The following is a 21536-nucleotide window of genomic DNA, read 5'->3' as shown; positions in this document are numbered from 1 at the left end:
TCAGATTGGTTAAATAAATATATTGATTTAAACACACAGATGAGAACGAAAGCAACAAATGATTTTGAAAAAGACTTCTATAAGCTCATGAATAATTCAGTATTTGGGAAAACTATGGAAAATATTAGAAAGAGAGTTAATACTAAACTTGTAAGTGATGAAAAAAATACGAGAAGCTTGTAGCAAAACCAAATTATAAGAGTACTACAGTTTATACGGAAAATTTAATAGCAGTTCACATGAACAAGGTTAAAGTGCAATTTAACAAACCGATTTATGTTGGTATGTCAATTCTAGATTTGTCAAAATATTTAATGTACGATTTCCATTATAATGTGATGAAACCAAAATATCAAGACAAAATAGAAGTATGTTATACAGATAACGATAGCTATATATACCATATCCAAACAGAAGATGTGTACGAGGACATGAAAAATGATATTGATTACTTCGATACGAGCGATTACTCTAAAGATAACAGATATAAGATACCACAGGTTAATAAGAAAATACTTGGTAAGATAAAGGATGAGATTAAAGGTACAATCATAGAAGAGTTTGTGGGTTTAAGAAGTAAGATGTACAGTATAAAAGCACCTCAAATAGATTTAACAGATAAAGACTTTAAAGGTAAGTTCGATAAAGAAAAGTGTTGTAAAAAAGCTAAAGGTGTTAAGAAGAGTGTTGTGTATAAAGAACTTACATTTAACGAATATAAGGACTGTTTGATTAGCCAAAGAGAATATTATAAAAAGATGAAATTAATTAGAAGTTATAAACATGATTTGTACAGTATAGAAGTGAATAATTTAGCTTTAAGTTGTGTAGATGATAAAAGATGTGTTTTAAAGAATGGGATAGATACTCTACCATGGGGGCATTATAAGATAGAAAAAAAATAAAATATATACAATTCATTTATATAATAAATGCCCAAACAAAACATAATAAAATTCGACTACTTTCGATATTATTGCACAACATGTAAATCAATTGCAACGCAAACTAAAAAAATAATGTACTAGTGACTTCTGTAGCTTTGGAAGATGTAGTAGATGTGAAGATTATGAATATGATTATATTTGTAAATGCGTAGAATAATTTAGTTGTAGTTTTAGATGTAAGTTTTAGATGTAAGTTTTTATCATTTTAAATGTCATAAAAGCCTATGCAATCTCACTTTGGGCTATGTAACTTAGTATTAGTTTCTTGGGTCCTTCTGTGTTGGTTAAAAAATATATACGAAATGTGTTAGCTAGGAGTTTTGGCCCAGAAGTGAGGTTCGCTATCTACTTTTGGGACTTGTATATGGAAGTGAAGTATTTTGGCTGAATTTGTCGCTATCTGTTAGAAGTCGTTACTGCCATTTTAGTAATGTAATTAATACGTTATATGTGATATCTCAGTTATTTATGGACCGATTTTCTTCCTTTATAGCTCATTTTAAAGGTAATGAAATTAAAATCATAACACGTTACATAAGTGTTTCGTCTAAAACTAAGGGTTTCGGAGTTATTTTGTATATTTCTTCAATAAATACTCATTAATTTATTAAATTCCTAAATAACTCCGAAACGGTTAATTTTAGAAGAAATATTTTGGTGACATGTTTTATTGTAAATTTAATTTTCTTTAAACTAAGCCTAGTTTGAAGAAAATCGGTCCATAAATAACGGAGATATGGCTTATTTTTTGAATCGTGATGTCCGCCATTTTGATGACGTCATCACACGAGTTCTGGACATTGGATCGAGTTTCTCCCGGCGGTTTTTTGTTCTTTGGTATACATATAAGAACTGTAAAATTGCAGACTGGTAGCCAGAAGTGAAATATTTTTACGCTAACTCCACGCACTATATGGAGTCTAAAGATATAAGAAATGTTAGAAATACTCGTATGTGATTATATGTTTTGTTCCTGTGATGATGAGAGACAACTTTAAGAGTCCATGTTTAAATAATGAGAAGAATGTTATAGTTATCTATTTATATATTTCATATTTTCTTTAGGTTTAATGTCCCACGATTATACTGTAAGGCTAAGGGAGACTGTAATAATGGGATGCATGATAATGATGGAATGCAAAAATGGATGAAACGGATGAACCCTAGAGGACCCACGTCTCTTATAAAATTCTTGACAATTGTAACTTTCTTTAAGGACATAATTTTGAATTATTTGGAAATATTAAAAAAAAACCTGAATGAAGAGAATTATACTAAGGAACACTATTAGAACAAAACATTGTTTAACGAATTGACAGAATCAAGCTTTTCTAAAAAAGAGAAAAATAAAAGAAAAGAAGAAATAAGGTATAGTTGGGTATGGGATTTGAACTGACGATCGTAGAAAGAGTTGAACATCCAACGAACACGCCTTCACCGACTGCTCTACGAAAGCAACTTAACACAGAGTGACGTGGTAGACATATATAAGGTAACCATTGAGTGAAAATACCTTATCGTTCGCATATTTTATGTGTTATTTTTATTTAATCTTTTGTTTACGTGTAAAATCTTTAACCTGTGATTGCTATTGATGTGTTATATGTACAGTAACTAACATTATGAAAGATTTACGTTATATTTTTAATAGAGAATGAAATTCCTTCTTTGTTTCCAAATTTTGCTTGGCGTTTGCCACGTTTACGAACATGGAGTTTGGCGATCAAAGTTTCGAATAGTACTTTTTATAATCTAATTTACTTATTTCTTAACTTTTTATTGAATTTTGTTATTGATTTTTTCTTGGAAATATGTCTCCTGCATATTTCCAAGAAAACACGTGACAATTTTGATCATAAGAAAGAGTGTTATTATCATTTATGTAATTTCTAAAGACATGCGACAGAAATTCTAGACTGAAGTATAATTCTGACGCAGTAATATTAGCAATTTTGATTTTTCGTGATCAATGGTTTGGAGAGCTCTGTGCTTCACTCAACCATTTTTCCTGAAATGCACGAAACATGTATTCAATTATTTTACGCCTACAATATCTCACACCTTCATTGACTTCGTTCAACTTCGTCTTGCCTTTCGGCCGTCAAGTTTCAATTTTGAAAACCCTGGCCATTAAAGAAAGCAGTGCCGTTCAATAGTAATAGACCGTTTTCTAGTAGCAAATTACAAGATTGAATTTGTAAAGATAAAAAACGACTCCCATGAGGAGTGTGCACACTCGTTTCACAGCAACGTCTAAAAATGTCCATGTTCTCATACACTTTCCGGTCTTGTAATACAGCATCTCAACATTCAATGCAAATGAGACCAACTTCCCTAATAGCAGTGATTTTTTTCCTTCGGAGCAGGTGTCGATGGATGATCGTCACCGTGTAAGATTAGAATTCGCCCAGGAACACGTAGGAAACCAACAGGATTACTGAAAAAAATGTTTTTGGATTGAGGAAAAAGTATTCTGCACGCACGAAAGTGATTCGCTTTTCGAATTGCAATAAGGTGAAACAAGATTATCCTCTGGACATGTTTTGCAACAACATAGACAAGAAAGAATATCCGTGTCTGTTTGGGTCTGGATAATTTCATATGGAGTTGGAGAATTGATCGTGACAACTCCAAGGATGAATGTCGAGGAATATACATGAATCCTGGAAACACATTTACTTCATATTTTAGGGCAATATATCCCCGAGAAGAAGTAAACACATTTCGTGCTCATGACAATTCCAGGGTGCATACTGTTCATCACACTACTAATTGGTTATTACAACATCCAGAAATCGAAGTTTTGCAGTGGGCATCAAAATACCTGACCTCAACCAAATTGAAATCCTTTGGGCGATAATGGTTAGAGATTGGGATCCAGGCAGTATCGTAACTACTATGGCGCGAAACCCCGCAATGGGGGGCCAGACACTTCCAAGGGGCCCTTTATCCTAGCCTCCTAATAGGTCGAATCAATATGATTTTCAGTTATGTATTAGTCGGCAATGTTCCTCCACCCTCCTCTCTTTTCGACAAAGTTTGGGAAGCTTGACGTGTTGGTCAAGCACCGCAAAAAAAAAAAAAAAAAAAAAAGGATATTTGGTTCGGTTGGCTTTTATACGTTCTTATCTTTTTCTTCGACGAAAAATATTGAATCAAACTTTAGAATGAACATCTATATTAAACTATTTGATATATTAAATTAACAGTTCAATTGTCGTTGTACATCTTTGCGTGATACAGTATCCAAAGTTCCCTTTTTTCTGCCCATATAATTCATCTCCCTTATGATGAAATTCTAAGAAGGGCACAGATTCTTCAAACATCTTACACTTGTGATATTGGTTCTTCGTTTCCGAAGGAAGTAATTTGCTTTGTGAAACAGCTGAAATCTGAAATAAGTGTTCAGAATTATGCTTCATTTACAAGACTTTTAATTGTGAAATATTAGTCATTGGCAACTAGCTTTTCAGAGCTTATTACCGCGTATTTATTGTTTTTGACGCTCCCTGTCTGTGTTAGTTCTGCGGAGAGATTGTCCTCAAAATTGAAATTAATATAAAACTATGCGAGATGCACAATGGGCCATAATAGCTTAAGTAATCCAGCACTGCTTTCAATAAATGCGGACGAAGCTGAAAAATGAATGTAAGGGGCTTAGTAAAGGGTTTTGCTCACAGGAAAGCAAGAAGGAAACCACTCAATTAATTCCTACTACTCTTCATGACGAATGACGTCACTGACTGCAAAGAGGAAAGTCCATAATTTCATTGTGAAGCTTATTGAATAAATTATATGTATAGCAAAGTGGTTTTCACTTATGAATATTTAAGCCTAGTAGTTGCACGCATCTAGCTCATTATTCACAAATACAGGGAAGTATGGCTATTTATTATGTTATCTATCATTCCACAAAAAATTACATTAAGTCGTGGGGCCCTGGGTATTGTCTCTCAGGGGACCCATAAAACGTAGTTACGCCACTAGATCCAGCTCAAAGACCATGAAGGGCGGCATTGGTAGAATACGTGTTTGACGTTTGGGAATCGCTGCGACGTCGCCCCAAAATATGCAGCAGGCTAGTTGGCAACATTCGTCAGTGACTGCAAGACGTTTTGGACAACGATGGGCGGTAGACACATTACTAAGTAGGGTACGTATGAAACGTCTTTGTTAGTCTTTTCATCTGTAGAAAGTAAACATTAAATCTCCCGACGTCTGTACACAAACTGAAAACAACGGAAAATCAACTGAAAACAAGTACGTATTTCGTAACATTTCTTTCAATATGTATAGCATATGATATTTATACAAATGTTCAGAATATCTCATAATATTGTAGTTATTATTTTTAATAAAGTTTTTTTAAATTTCACGTCGCCTTTGTTGTTAAATAGTGCAAGTTAGGGTGATCAGAGAATAAAGTTGATTGACGGAAAAAACTATATTGATATGGAAATGCATAATAGTAAAAATAACAACTGCTGCAAATGATTTCCCTGTCATATATTTCTACTGCTGAGATGAACTATTTAATAATGTATTGAGTAGACAATTATTCAAATATTATACGGTATGGTACTACGAAAAGGCGCCCGAAGACAAAAAAAATTGTTATTGGTATTATTATTATTATTATGATTATTATTATTATTATACGCCTGAGACTACCCGGCCATTGTCACCGGCATCCTCTAAACCAATGAGTGGTTTTATACTGAAGCAGAATGAAATGCAACCTAGAGTACTTCACGTTAGCTTACGCTTTTCTTTGTGAAATCCATGGAAATATACAGGATTCACGAATTCACAAAGCTGTTTGTGAATACATAACATTACTCTTATTTTAAACACAGAAGATTGTTTTCTTTACGTCCAACAATTTGTGATGTGGTGTTGCTACCTGCGTTTCATGCTGGAACTACCGTATGTGTCTGCTGGTGAGAGTACTACTGTGTTTGACCTTATAGGTGCGTGATTGTTGGTGATGAGAGTTATCAAATGGCGACGAAAAGCAACCGATGTTGGGAGAGTTATGTTATTGCCCTTTTCCATGTTTTTGTGCATACGTATTTTGAAAATGTGTCGGGAGAATAGAGTTAACAGTCGAGGAGACTACTGCGAAAGCTATTGAGGCTTGTTACACACAACAAGAACCCCTTGCTAAACATGCACCCACGAAAACCATCAAGAGGAGGGCTGCAAGCAGAGTGGCACCCATACTGTTAAGCGGGATCCGTCTATTGGCGTGCCAAGACAATTCCCTAACTCAACGTGATATGGGTGAAGAATTTCACCTCACACCGTCAACTGTGAACAAAACAATTCCGACGCGACTTGAGTTGAAGTGTGTGCGGAAGGCCCATGTATACCACCTTCTAGCGCGTTACATTGCCGAACGGAAGACGAACTGTATGAACAAATACCTGACAGGTTCCGAATGGAAGAAAGTCGTCACAATTGATGAATCTCTTGTCCATCTTACTGCTAGTGGTTACACTTGGGCAATCACATGCTGGGATATGGACAGCAAAGGGTGCATCCGAACTGTTCGTCCGCGCAGAGAAAGTTTTCTTCTTTTCTTTGCGGTCCTTACGGGATTCGGATATGAGGCTAAGTTAATGATACGTAAGGTGAACAAAAACATAAAGGTGAATGCCAGATACTTCCAAGGCTCCATTAGGACACCTATCTTCCGGAGAGTCATCCCTCAACTGTATGGAATGGACGCGGACCAGGTGAGGAACCATATGAACAAGACTTTGAGTCATACTACCAGAATATTACTACATTCTATTAGAAAATAGCGGGACTCAGGAATTCGTGTCATTCAGTTTGGAGACATTTCTATAAAGAGCCCAGGTACCAGCCTAATGAATTTATGCGCATTTGGAGTGTTGAAATGACGTCTTCAACATAGCAGTCTGCTCTCCCTGGATGATCTATGAAATTTTTGTGGGAAGGAGTGGGACAGAGTTCCCATGCTTGTGCTGCGCCAGATGTATTTGCAGTGAAAACGGAGATGTCTTGCGGTAGTCCGCAATGCTAGGGATCCAATAGAACATGATGGGCTGTGGCAGCGCGGTATATCTATTGGTGAGTACCTGTCAAAATGGTCGGATATAAAGCGAACAACCTTCTGTACTACGCTCGTTTCATCAAGGGCATTTGGGCAGTGTTTCAAACCTAGAGGTAATGACTTAGCCGAACTGCCGAGGCAGATTTGTTGTTTTCTTATACTCAAACAATAATTATGTCTTCTCTGACAATTGTAGATTGCTCAAACCGTATACCAGTTGTATTTTCTTGTGGTTATTTTGCACTCAGATTTGAAGCAGTGGTATAACCAGGTACTGGGCAGCAAGAGTATATATATATATGTATGTGTGTGTGTGTGTGTGTGTGTGAGGGCTTATTTTACGAATCCGACGTTACAGGAATTGAAATCTACCCTGAAAAAGACCTGGAAACGGCTACAAGAGTGCAATATATATATTTCATTTACTGCACTTACATACATGCATAATGCGAACATTGACGAATGTTGGAAACCAACTTGTTAATACAAAATGTACCACAATCCCTTACACGTTCGCAACGCAAATTTACTACAATGACGGACTGATCAAATTATTTCAAACTATATGATTGAGTAATATAGTTTACAGCCAACTGTTCAATAACTTTTCTACAAAGAAATCATGGACAAATAAATGACGTGAAAGTACTGTTTGCCTTTGCTCATTTTATGCAATTTTCACTTTATTGGTGAGATCACTGGACAGGAGGCAAATAATAGTTCACTCACAAGGAGAAGGCAGACTTTGGTAAGTCTGAACTTCGGGTAAGTAATGAACTTCGGGTCATTTTTTGCGAGGTGGTAGTGCACATATAAAGAGTTAATATTACAAACTGGGAGAGCGCAATGGTCAAAAATAACCGAGAAAAAACGTCTTAAAGTTTCTACTTGCCGCATATATCATAAGACGCGCAAACTTATCAAGTGACTGTGTGGCAGAGTAAAAAGAACCTGATACTCAAGTGCAAAGGGACACGGGTTCGATTCCTATTCGTATCAAAGTCTTATTTTCGTTTTATGCTTCAACCAATAAAGTAGTCATTTGCAACTATAAGTAAAATATTAATTCACCATATGTTTATAATGTATTAAAAGAATACAAATTTTCAATCATTTGTAAAATCTTTCAATGTTCAATGTTAACTAGGAACAAAATTTAATCTCTTCCGTAGATTTTATTGTTACCTCAGTGGTTGTGTAAAAATGTTCTTGAAGCTTCGTGTCTGCATCTGTTGACAGTGTGCGAATTACAAGGGGAATGAGGGGAAAATCTTCTTTGGATATAGCAACATCCAGTATTAGCAAAGGGGATTTTCCCCACAACCCCTTTGTAATTTGCACATTGTCAACAGATGTGGACACGAAGCGTCAAGAATATTTATTAGGCAATGACTGTCGTAACCATAGTATAACTCATGATATCAGTCTATTTACGGAATAGATTAAATTTTCTTGGTAGTTAAAATGGAACATTGAAAGATTTTACAAGTGGTTCAAAATTTCTATTGTTTTAATACATTATAAACATATGGTGTATTAATATTATACATATAGTTACAAATGGCTACCTTATTGCTTGAAGCAAAAAACGAAAATAAAAGTTTGACTCGAATGGGAACCGAACCCGGGGCCCTTTACACTTGACCCTCAGGTTCTCAATTTACCATGCCGTCACTTATGAAGTTTGTGCGTCTTACGATATATGCGGCGAGAAGAAAACTTTAAGATGGTTTTTCTCGGTTATTTGTGGCCATTGCACTCTCCCAGTTTGTAATTTTAACTCTCTAAATGTGCACTACCACCTCGCAAAAACTGGCCAGAAGTTCACTTACCAATGTCAGCCTTCTCCTTGTCAGATGTGTAAGATGTTTGAAGTACCTGGTAATTGAAATCGGCTTGCACACTATCGCTGTTGAATAGGACACTTCTGAATCCTGCATTGTTATTTTTCTGGATGGAACTAATGGATTTCTACATTACGTTGCAGCTATTTTCAAAAATGATGTCTTTTTGTTGATGAAAAATTTAAGCTAAACTACTGTAGATTCGAACCGGAGTGCGCCGAACAGGATTCACGTGGTTTAACCATTACACTATACACATGAGTTGTGAGTAACTTCGTTGCTATATTATGAACCTTTTTCATCGTGATTTGGATATTGTGATTGATGATTATTCTGTTTTTTACTACTGTTTCGTATTTTCTCTTGCAGCAGAATTCCGTCTTCTAACAGAACACGTGTATAGCATGATAAAATAGCTAACAAGGTGATTGCATTACATGTTATGAATGTAAGTGCCCCAAAACAAAATGATCCTTCACTCTTTGTTACGTGTGATAGATAATTTTGTAGTTGGAAATAATTGGTGGAAATAATTGAATAAAAACGCTACGAATTAGTTGCTTCGTAGTCCTGTGGTTATTGTGGCTGTCTTAAGTTCCGAAGGTGCTAGGTTCGATTCTGGGTGTGGGTCTCTCTTTTTTTCTAATCGTTTCTGACATTGTTCTTGAACATGAGAAAAAATATTATATGTTTCCACGTGAATTGCAATTTGGAGGCAACAAGTCATGTGATTATATTTGTGGGAAAGTAGTACCCTATTTTTATCAAAATATAACGAATATAAATTAAATGTGTCGCGGAGTGTCGTAATGGCGTATTGGAAAACTCTTTGCTTTCCACGCAGCAGTCCCACCTTTGAATATCTATTATTTTATCCTTTTTGCAATTTGAGTAGTGAAATTTCACTTGGTTTTACTGGGATGCACATTCCTCTCTCATGAAACTCAACGGAGACATGAAGTAGGAAGTACGGGCACTAAAAGTGCTTTTTTGAGAAACGTGGCGTAACCTAAGTTGCGAATGCACAGACCTTGAATCACATAATACTTAATGTAAAATGAAATCTTTCAGGTTTACGTCCCACGATTATGCCGAGTAGGCTAAGGGAGATAGTGATGATGAAAATAATGAAATGATGGAATCAAAGGGGTGAGAGTAAATAGGAGAACCCAAAACAACTACCACACCGTGTTTGTCTACTACAGAGACCACTTGGCGAGAGATGGGATCGAACTAGGGACCCCACTTAAAAGAGGTGATTGCTCTATCATTGTGCCATAGCTGCCTGCAATACTTAATGCAAAACTACAATTATTTAAGCACATTGCATAACTAAAGTGAATACGTTCAATACTATAGTATGTAACTAAATCTAATGTGTTTTGACACGTATGTAGACAGAACTGAAATTCTTTTGCAAATCCAGAGTGGGGGCAAATTCGACCCCCACTGTGGGAAGCCATGGTCTCACTTTTTCCTCTTTATTTATTCCAATTCCTTAAACAAGCCTAAGCTATTCAAGTGTTGTAGCTTCACAGACTTATTACTGATTATAATCTTAATTCAATACCGATTTGGCATTTTGAGGTATTTGTTATAAACGTGCCCTCTCGTAATTTGTGGATTTTTAATCCATTTGTCTCGGAACTATTCTCAGGACAGAAAGTGCAACAAAACCTTACCTCAATTCTTATAAATATTTTTACAAAGTTTGAAGTTCAAACTCCCCGTATCCTTCCCCTGGTTATCCCCTGCTCCCAGAGATGCTATTTGTGTCTTACCACTTCACAAATTTTTCCTTGGTAATATATACGTATGCTAAATTCGTGTGAAATTCCTCCAGGCGTCCGTGGTGCATCGTACGAGTTAACAAACTTTGTTTCTTAGTTACCTTTCCGCACTATATTTGAACATATCACAGTAAGAATCAAATATTATAGTACCATCGGATTGCCGTCGCTGTGCAAACTTTAATCATAATCTGACGTAGGACAATGAGTGGAATTAACATTGTAAGATTTGAAGTCAAATTTGCAATATTGCAAGTAAAAGAAAAACAGTTTTGCTTAGAATTAGTCTTAACAGAACTTGTGGGATGCTCAGAATAAATGTTGCTAAAAACAATGTGCTTTGCGGGTACTCGAACCCGTAAAACTATATGTACAAGTCCAGTACGCTAACCACTCATCTAAGAAACCTAACGGAAAGCGTTCCTTTGTTTAGAATTATAACCGAGGAACACTATTATGTGCAAGTGTAATTCTCTCTCTCTCTCTCTCTATCTCTTATGTTTCACAAATATCACATATTTCGGACATTTTTTAATATTAGCTACGTTTTTTGTCTGATTACTTGACAGTAGTTTTTAGCAGACGGTTCTTCCAAATAAAACTTAACTAACACAGTAGAGACCAACGTTTTGTTTACTGATTTTCTGCTAGAGAAATAGCTTATTCTCTTGGCTACCTCTTGGTAACTTATAAATTGTAGTTACCCTCCTGGGCAAGAGGTGACCATCCCTCCAGGTACTTCGGAGAAATTTCTCCCACATTATCATTCTCCTTTTCCCCACCAGAAAAAGAGTGCCTAAATTGTTAGCGAGATTTCTTCCCTCTTCTAATGAATTCCACACAGATTTGCATCTCTCATACAGAGAAGGATTTGATTTCGGGGATCGCTGGCTGAACGTTCATTTGGAAACTGGAAAACTGGAAAATCTATAAAGATTGAGATGTTTTTTTGAAACTGATTTTCGAAATGGAAGAATACATGAGAATGAGGACTCCGTACAAAACAATTTAAATAAGGTTTGCGTTTCGGATGACTTTGCACCCAATTTCACTCAAATTATGTATACCCCTCAGCATCAGGTCGAATCCTGTTGTGCAAACTACACTGTTAGAAGTCGTTACTGCCATCTTAATAATGTAATTAACACGTTATATGTGATATCTCAGTTATTTATGGACCGATTTTCTTCCTTAATAGCTCATTTTAAAGGTAATGAAATTAAAATCATAACACGTTACATAAGTGTTTCGTCTAAAACTAAGGGTTCGGAGTTATTTTGTATATTTCTTCAATAAATACTCATTAATTTATTAAATTCTTAAATAACTCCGAAACGGTTAATTTTAGAAGAAATATTTTGGTGACATGTTTTATTGTAAATTTAATTTTCTTTAAACTAAGCCTAGTTTGAAGAAAATCGGTCCATAAATAACGGAGATATGGCTTATTTTTTGAATCGTGATGTCCGCCATTTTGATGACGTCATCACACGAGTTCTGGACATTGGATCGAGTGTCTCCCTTCGGTTTTTTGTTCTTTGGTATACATATAAGAACTGTGTAAAATTGCAGACTGGTAGCCAGAAGTGAAATATTTTTACGCTAACTCCACGCACTATATGGATATAAGAAATGTTAGAAATACTCGTATGTGATTATATGTTTTGTTCCTGTGATGATGAGAGACAACTTTAAGAGTCCATGTTTAAATAATGAGAAGAATGTTATAGTTATCTATTTATATATTTCATATTTTCTTTCTAGTTTAATGTAGTCCTGCCAACTACAGGATTCGACCTGATGCTGAGGGGTATACATAATTTGAGTGAAATTGGATGCAAAGTCATCCGAAACGCAAACCTTATTTAAATTGTTTTGTACGGAGTCCTCATTCTTATGTATTCTTCCATTTCGAAAATCAGTTTCAAAAAAACATCTCAATCTGAGAGATTTCCAAATCTGCCTAAAGTCGCGAAGATTTTGGCTCTGTGGGGACGTTGAGCATTAATCTGTTTACATAGGGCCCAAAATGCTTCTATGATCTGCGCTTAGGGTAAGTTAGTCGGAAACTCGACAACATTCTTGCCATAGTTCGACATAGCAAGATCCGGCCAAACCAAAACGTTGTTCCTTCGGCCTCCGGAAGTGCAAGGAAACAATCTCTTCTTCAAACATTTTGAGAGGTACACATTCACGTTGATGGTGCCTTCAGATATATAGGGCTCTGAAACTGTTCTCTAGATGTCTATTACTTGCCACACAAATATTTTCTAGAAGAACTTGCTCTGCATCTTTGTATCGTAGCGCAGCAGCTTCCGAGGCATAGAAGTGCTTTGTTCCTGCAACTTCATCTGGCTTCCAAGGCACTTAGGTTTCGTCATTCACTAGAACGGCTTTGAATAGGGATTTTTGGTAAACGTAACGCCAAACTGACTTTATACGCTTCTCCCAATCGTTGATGTACTTGGGCAATTTTCTTTCCTTAGCCTTAATTCGTAATTTATTCTGCTTTATAAACTGCAAAGTTGACTGACTCAGCTTCAATTTCTGTGCAGCACGGCGAGCAGACATCGACGTATCCCTTTGAAACAACTACTGCACTTTTGCCATCATCTTCGGTCCTGATTTCTTTGCTGGAAGACCAGTTTGTTTTCGGTAACTTCTCTGCTGGGTAGCCTCGAACCTGGAGATCACTCGGTATATCGTGCTTTATGCAATAGCTTTGTCTCCAATAATGAAATAGTGTAAAATAATGAAAACATACTTTTATCTGCTTCATTTTCGTAGTATGAAATGATGTGTTTTGCCACCACTTGTTTCTTGTTGACACCACTTGTTTGACGTTATGAATACTGAAGTTTCAAGTGAACAATTGTGGCCTAGTCGCAAACAGAAACACCAAGCATCTGGTCGAGTTAACGGTTTGGACAAATAGCTTGTCTATTTCCTTGTGCACATATGATCTTCCTGTCTACCTACTTCTTATTCACGCTTTAATATTATGTGCAAAATCAAAAAGAGTGCTTTCAAAGTCACATTCTTGGATTGGAAGTATAATACTAGATCTAAGTTAGACTCGTGATCTTTTCGGGCCATAGTAGTTTCTCGCGAAACGTGTTGGAATTCCCTTTGGTCGTCTAAAATTATCCCTTAAATGAGATATATCATGTCAGAGACATATCAATTGATTCTGCCATATTTCGTGAACATCTTGGATTGTAGTCTGTTCAATTAAAATACCCTCTTATTCTAATGTTTCTATTACGAAGGAAATTATCATATCTAGGTGATATTACATTGCTTTCAAATCTGTATTAAGTTTTAACGTGTAACACTACAAATTTGCTCTAAACTTTCGACATAGCGCTATTGTGTCAAGGTTCAGTAATATTTCAATTCTCCTGATTCACAAAGTCCTTCTTTAAGTTTCCCAATCACTTTTAGATGGTCTAAAGTGAATGTAGAATACACTATAAATGCTAAATTACTTTTATCAATTGTTGAATGATCATTACGTGTTATCGTGTTAGTACCACCAATTCCACAGCTTATTGTCTTCTGTATAACGACTTTTTTGTTATTTGCACTTTTCATAATTCGTAAACTTAATAGACCAAAGTTATTGTCTTCTTTGTATTGAAGATCATTAAGTTCAGTTTCGTTTCTTCGAGCAAGATATATATCATAAAGAGATTTAGGTAAGCCTCCGTTTCTTTCATCTAATATCAAATCGCCAAAAATGTAAAAATATTCGGAGTTTGACTCATTGAACGATCATTATTCACTGTGTCGCCTTGATAATAATTAGACTGAAATGGAATTTCTGAGGTTCACTAATTGAAATTCAATAAGTTTTTCAGCTGATTTAATAACGTAACTATGAACCTTCAAGCAACTGTAATTTTCTATAAATCGATCAATTTTACTGTCAAGAATACAGATTATTTCTTATTTGTATCGAAACAATGTATTTCTACATTTCTGATGTTCTATTGTTAGAATATTCTTAAGATTATCCAAAGATGAATTCAGTGTACCCATCGTATAATACTAGCATTAACAAAACTTCAAAACTGGCCATATTTCTGAAGTTTTCTCGCACAAAAAGTAAATAGAGAAACCAGTACTCCGGGTCTTTAACTGTTTAGTTTCTAAAATATTAAAAAATCAAAATATGAACCAAATTGCTGTCCTATTTCTTTATTTTATATTTTTTAACATATTCTTATATTTGCAGAGTTACATACTGTTTTTCCTGCTGTCTTTATAACAACTTTATATGAATAATGTATGAATATTTAAAAATGTTTTCTATCACTTATTACATATAAGATACAATGATAACATGTTATATAAAGAGTGTATGAATATTTAAAAAGGTTTTCTATCAGGAATTACATATATCCTTGGACAACATTTCATAAACCTCAGTTTAATGTCTGGCAGTTGTATGTATCCTACGAGTAACTTTATTCAGTGGATCATAATGATTTCAAATGTCGATATATGAATATAATGTTTACAATAAACATTTTGTTTAAAGATGTTTTACCTTAATGCTTAATAGTCTTATTTTAATTGCTGGTGGGTTAAGATAGCTTAGGGTAGTCTAAAACTGCTGTGCTTACCTTAGACACTTTACTTTAAGTTATGGTTATAAGGCTAACCATAGCTTATACATAATTTGACTAATTCGATAACCCCACCTTAATTTGTGAGGTATTTCGTATTTCTATACTATATTTTATACATTTAAGTCCGTCAGGAAATTATAAATCTTGCTTGCTAATAGTTGTCAACAAATTTCACGTGTTCCTACCAGCCGTATGAGCCTGTCTTGAATACTATCTCAAATGTTGAATTACCGTGGGTGGAAATCGAAAAATGATTTATTACTTTTTTCGTGAATAGTGTGTTACTCTTAAATATATTCTCGGTCCTACGTTGAACGCAGTTGGACAATACTGGAAACAATATTTGATTAAGATTTCACGATTGTTACCTTACAGAATAATAATTCTGTGACAATAATAAACATGAGTAAAACTATAACGTTTTATGTTTTCCCCAGACAGCCATTCGTTATAGCGTAATTTATGTTACAGACGAGATAAAATAGTTTTTGTTGTTATTTATATATCTATAGTTTCACTTCCAGCTATCACTCTGATATTTCCAAGTGTTTCGTGACAAAGTTTTGAATTTAAAAAAATATAAGACAGTTAATAGAAAAAAATCTCTTTTTCATTCAATTCGTATGATTAATTAGGAAAGCTGTTAAATAATAAAATTTATAAGAAGCAAAATTTTCAAATTAATTAAGAAAGTAAAATCTGATATCGGTATACTAATTTTTATCCATTAAGATTATACTAAAGACTACCTGTTATAAAATATATAACCAACCTAATTGGTGGAACGTTTTTATTTTTCTTTACTTACCTTTCGGAGCGTTTTTACTTTTCGCTGCCTTCAAGGCTTCTGACAATGACACTGTAACATAGAAAAGTGACACACTAATTACAACTTGATTTCGAAAGTGTAAGACGTAAGACGAGACAATTAGGAAATCAAACAAGAATATTTATAAACTGAGGGATAATATCAATTTTTGAACATTAGTAAAGAGAAACTAATATTTAGAAATATCTATGAAAATAAATAATTTGGGAATGTTATGAAATAAGAATAAGAATATTTGTTCGAGAAAGAAACAACGTTAGTTTGTCTTCTCCAGAGGCCGAATAAATATACTTAACTTATAAAAGCAAAAACTATTTATACTATTATTATTTTCCATTTCACATAATGCAGCAAACCTTCAACGCTTGAAAGGCTGGAGGAGAGAGACAGAGAGGGCAGCTCTATTTTAAATTTTATTACACTTCATCTGCATGTTTTGAGCTTGCTTTCTCAGTTGCAAATAGCACTGCGAGATTTCCGAATGTCTGATGGTATGTTTGGAAAAGGATAATAAATGACAAGGTATACAAATATAAAATGTTCAGAATTCCCATATTATCATTGTTATTTTATAGAGCCGGACAAGTTATGGACATCAAAAAATCTAGAAAGAACTCGTTATTAATAGAAATTTACAATGGGAGATATGCGGAGAAGCTACTGTAATTACATAAAACTCCATGTTTTTGTATAAACTCACAGCGAATTGATTTTAGTCGTAGTGTAAGATCATGTTGAAATCTCTTGAACGGAATATAAGAAAAGAATATATTTGAACTAGAAGATGAAGATCAAGATTCATGTCCTTGAAGAAGCTCGAATCAAAAGCAAGAAGATAGGTGAACTAACTTGAAAAGTCCCTGATTCCTATATTTCCGATATCTTCGCATCAAATATGCAGTACATTCTAGGATCAGTACCAAAATATTCGTACTTTACACATAATTTTGGTTGATTTAATAATAATTAGTAAGGTGTTGGGGATAGTATTGTTTTAATGCGTTTATTAATGTAATATTAAAATAATTAAGTTTCTCTGAGTTTTCTAAATGATAGCGAGAGAGAGATTTTCCTAATGACTTCATTCCGCACCAAATCATTGTTTATCATCAGACTAACGGTTTTACTTGCCATATGAAACGATAAGTTGCATTTTAGTGGATAGTATATAGGGATACGAAGACAAACTTTGATAACCTCCATTTTAAAAGATTTTATGCAGAAAAAAAATAAAAGCATTTTTTTATAAATACTACTTCAAATATTATATATAATATATTACAAAACATATTGCACTGTACAGAGAAGTTTATGAGTTTTAGTCATAAAGAACTTATACCTAAAACTACTACCTACAAATACATACTATATATACTACTATTAATGTATATTATACATATTATATAAAACAAAATATGCATTTATTTCCTTTATCTAATAATGATCCTACGGCATGGTGTCAGTTTATTCACTTCTGAACTATATACTTCATCTTTGAACTCTTATATAAATACATTTTAGTATAATATTATTTGTAACTGAACAAACAGTCTTAATATTCTTAAGACAAAAGTCCGTTTTGTACTACATTTTTTATTAACACCTTGCCATTTTTATAACATTTTTGTTTAACGAAATTACTTTTAAACTTTTTTCTATTAAATCGATATGTAATGCTTTAAATGAATGTAATTTTATCTTATTCCAACAATTTTTTAATAATTGTTCCTTTCATTCATCTTTCATTTTACAAACTATTTTCTTATTTATTTGTGGTAGTCCATATCTATTATTTTGCTCATAATCACTTCTATCAAGTAATTAAGAAAACATTCCATATTTCTGTATACTTGTTTCGTCTGAAAATGGTAAATAAAACTACCCATTTCTGGATAGCAAATTTCTATTTTGTTCTGATATTTTTGATTCATCACATTATAATGGAAATCGTATATGAAATATTTTGACAAATATAAAATCGAAAAAACAGAGATTGATTTATTAAATATTATTTTGACCTTCTTCATGTGTAAAAGTAGTAAGTTTTCTGTATAAACGGTTGTGCTTTTATAGGTTGGTTCCATTACAAGGTTGTTATATTTGTTTTCATCACGGACAGGCTTAATATTAACTCTTTTCTCTAATATGTTCTATAATTTTCCCTAACAAAAAGTTGATCATGAACTTCGAAAAAATATTTCTCAAGATCCTGGGTTGCATTTGTTCTCATATGTGCGTTGAGATCAGTAATATTTTTATGCCATCTTGTGAGTTTATGTCCTCCCTCACTCCCATTCCATTTTAAATTCCCCAGTCAGTCTCATCTGAAGTGGAATTAGGCTCTATATACGTTGATGCAAACCTTACAAAATGGTCCTGTCTATTTTAACGTGTTGGGAACGTTTTGCAGTGGTGACTTGCCTTACGTGAACAGAACACAATAAGTCGTGAAGTGGCTGTAACTCTTGAAAAACTAGTTCGTTAAGAGCATATGTCATCGAAGTTTATTTTTATTATTTTAATATTTTAATCGCATTATTATAAATGGCGAATAACTATAAAACCTGTTAGTGTGTATATTACTTGCAAATGAACGATTTCGAATAATTTTTCAATGCTGTTCTTTATAATGAATCGGCGTAGGAACATGAACATTGTGCATTGAAGGCGGCAAGGAAGGCATTCCGGAACCGATCATGGACCCGATGAAGGACTATGTAAATGGAATGCAATGAAAATCTGTAATTAAAATTGCATTCTTTTGTAGTGCAACGAAATTAAGGGCATAAACGGGTTCTAGAAAGTGGACATAGCTTCGAAACACAAAATGTTAAGCGAAGATAAGTGAATTAGTGTTAAATTTATGCAAATTATCTGAAGTGACATGAATGCACGCTGCAAAACCCAGTAGCCTACTATTCGTTCATGATTGATACGAAAATATAATTGTTGCATTTGATAACATTGATATTCATCATAAGAAGTTCTAAGTCACCTGAAAGAACAATACCACATGATGTATCATGAGTTCATCGAATGTTTAGTGATTTTACCATAAACTTCGGATTGGAACATGCTAGCCAAAGCGCCTAAGATAGAGCCTTGGATCCTTCGTCAAAATAAGAAGATAAAATAAAATTCCCTTTTAATGCAATGACACCACATTTCCCTTAAATCCTCCCACAATTAAAGTGCAGTGCAGCGAAGTGCTTTATAAATCAACTTGTGCTCAGTGGTCACATACTCCCAAGCTAAACATAAGTTGGGGATAATAATATCATGCTATTTTTATATTAATCCTTATTTCATTTTTTTGGCATACAATAAAAATGGGCTAGAAGATACTAAATACATCGAAACAGGTTTACTAATAAAATTTATATTGATAAAACGTGCACGTAAGTATATGTGAAGTGTACAATAATTTTGTTTGAGTAAAATTCATTTAATATATTTGTTTTGTTTTCAGTTGTTTTATCCAAGTTTCTCACACGAATCACTACAGAAACGGTTAGAATTAAGTACAGGTATTTATACACACTCTGCAGATACGAAGAGGGGGCATCAACGATGGTGGGTACGCGCGCGCGCTACCTTGGTTCGAATCTATTTTGATTTGTGATCTGATGCGGACCCTCCCATGATTCCTAACCACTATTATACGGAGATTGGGGTATTTGATTGTTTTAAGCACTGAGTCCACTGTTTATATCCCAAGTTCATAACCCGAACGTGAGAATCGAACCCCGGCCAGTCATAAGAATGGCGCACCGAACTACGACAGAATTCCTGCACCGCTAAATTGAAAATAGTGATTCATGTTTAGAAACGTAAAGGTAAAACAAAAACTAAATAAGTCTGACTCGTGTTTAGAAATTTTCTTTAATCCTGCAAAATGATGAAAGTGATATTAAGCTAGTGTTGGCCGCACTTAAAGAAAGTAAATATAAAATCCAAAATATACGCAAATCTTTAGAAAGCAAAATAGAAAAGGTTAAAGAAGTTTTAGAAAACAAAATAAAAAGGGTTAACGAATCGTTATGAAGTAAAATGTTAGAAATTTTTGAAACAACCCAAAAACAAATTGACGATAGACTCGATGTACAATTAAAAGTAGTAAGGAAAGAATTTTGGGGTAAATATGAACAAATACCTAATAATGAAAAAATTGAATCGATGGAAGTGCCAATTGAAAAGTTTAGTTGTGCAGATGTAGAACAATGATGCCAAAAAGTTGTACATGATTCAGTTGTTAGCGCTTACACTGTCAAACGAATAAGTAGTCAGCCAGTATTACACAAAGGTAAAGGTTCAGTTAGCCAAACTGTTATTTCATGTAGGCCTAATGTTCGTTCGAAGTTTAAACAACAGATAGATGTATTGAACATAAAATATTTGTAATGTCATGGAAAAGAGTGCACTGACAGGTTTTGTGCGTGTAATTGTACTAATGAAGTAATATTAATTGATGGAGGCAAGAAAATGCGCTCTTTACTCATTAGTTTTATTTTGAATTTCATGGAGCTAGGATGCGTCCAGAGCACGTCACAAACAGATAGGTTAGCATGTATTCCAAGTAATGACATTTGTTCGTACTTCGTGAACATAGTTATCGTTCAGATAGGCAAGAGGCAAAATAGCGGTAATAGTTCCAACTTGGCAGTAACGAATGTGTATGTTACGAATTACAAGTGCATAACTTTTTATTGTTTCCTATGCACCCAAGTATATGTAATGAATGATGAAATCAGTTCAGGCACTTGTAGCATTAATGAGAATAATGTTGGCGAAGCATCGTGGCGTAAACAAATTGAAATTTGTCAAAATAGTTTTGGTAAGCTGGAATATACTTTGAGAAACCATGTTAGGAAGTACAAATATTGGTCATGGCGCGTTAAACATAAGCACAGTGAGAAACAAAAGTTGCGTAAACTAAAACGAAAAATAAGAAGGATGCACAGAATTTTGCGATCTCTTGAAAAAATTTCAAAATTTGTTCGTAGGAATTTTAAGAAAAATCAAGGTGAGCGCAAAGGCATTTGCATGGTGGCAAGCATTAATGAAAAGATCAATGTAATCGTTGTAGAGAAATCACAGTTAGAAAAGGTAAGTGAAAAAGAAAGTAAAACGTCAGAACCTAGTAAGCATTATAAGTTGCTCAGAAAGTTAAAAGTTAATGCGGAAGGAAACTATATACAGAAATTAGTCGTTAAAAATCATGATGGTGTCCGTGAAGGGTTTAAAAATCAGGTGAAAAAACCGTGTAGTAGCAAAGCGTCCAAAATTCAAAACAAATCTGACAGGAAACTAAAGCTACGTTAGTCAAAGGAACTAGTGCTAGGTGGCTCAAACATCTGGTTGCAGTACCAGTGTGTAATCACACGGGGAAAATGAAAAACCAGTTTGATCAAAA

General features: G+C 34.3%; 1 protein-coding gene across 5 annotated transcripts in view; it reads right to left on the bottom strand.

Moving 5' to 3' along the window:
• Positions 1-21536, bottom strand: part of LOC145683431 (uncharacterized) — a 479291-nt gene that overhangs the window by 95447 nt on the left and 362308 nt on the right. For all 5 annotated transcript variants that reach the window (XM_081754766.1, XM_081754764.1, XM_081754762.1 and 2 more), the window contains one exon: positions 16103-16153. In XM_081754766.1, the coding sequence (XP_081610892.1) occupies positions 16103-16153 (51 nt within the window). The remainder of the gene's footprint in view (positions 1-16102; positions 16154-21536) is intronic.

This window comes from Thermobia domestica, chromosome 4 (genome assembly GCF_964235325.1).
Source record: "Thermobia domestica chromosome 4, izTheDome1.hap1.1, whole genome shotgun sequence".
Taxonomy (NCBI): Eukaryota; Metazoa; Arthropoda; class Insecta; order Zygentoma; family Lepismatidae; genus Thermobia; species Thermobia domestica.
Note: the sequence above shows the minus strand (reverse complement) of the source record. Positions and strands in the feature narration are given on the sequence as shown.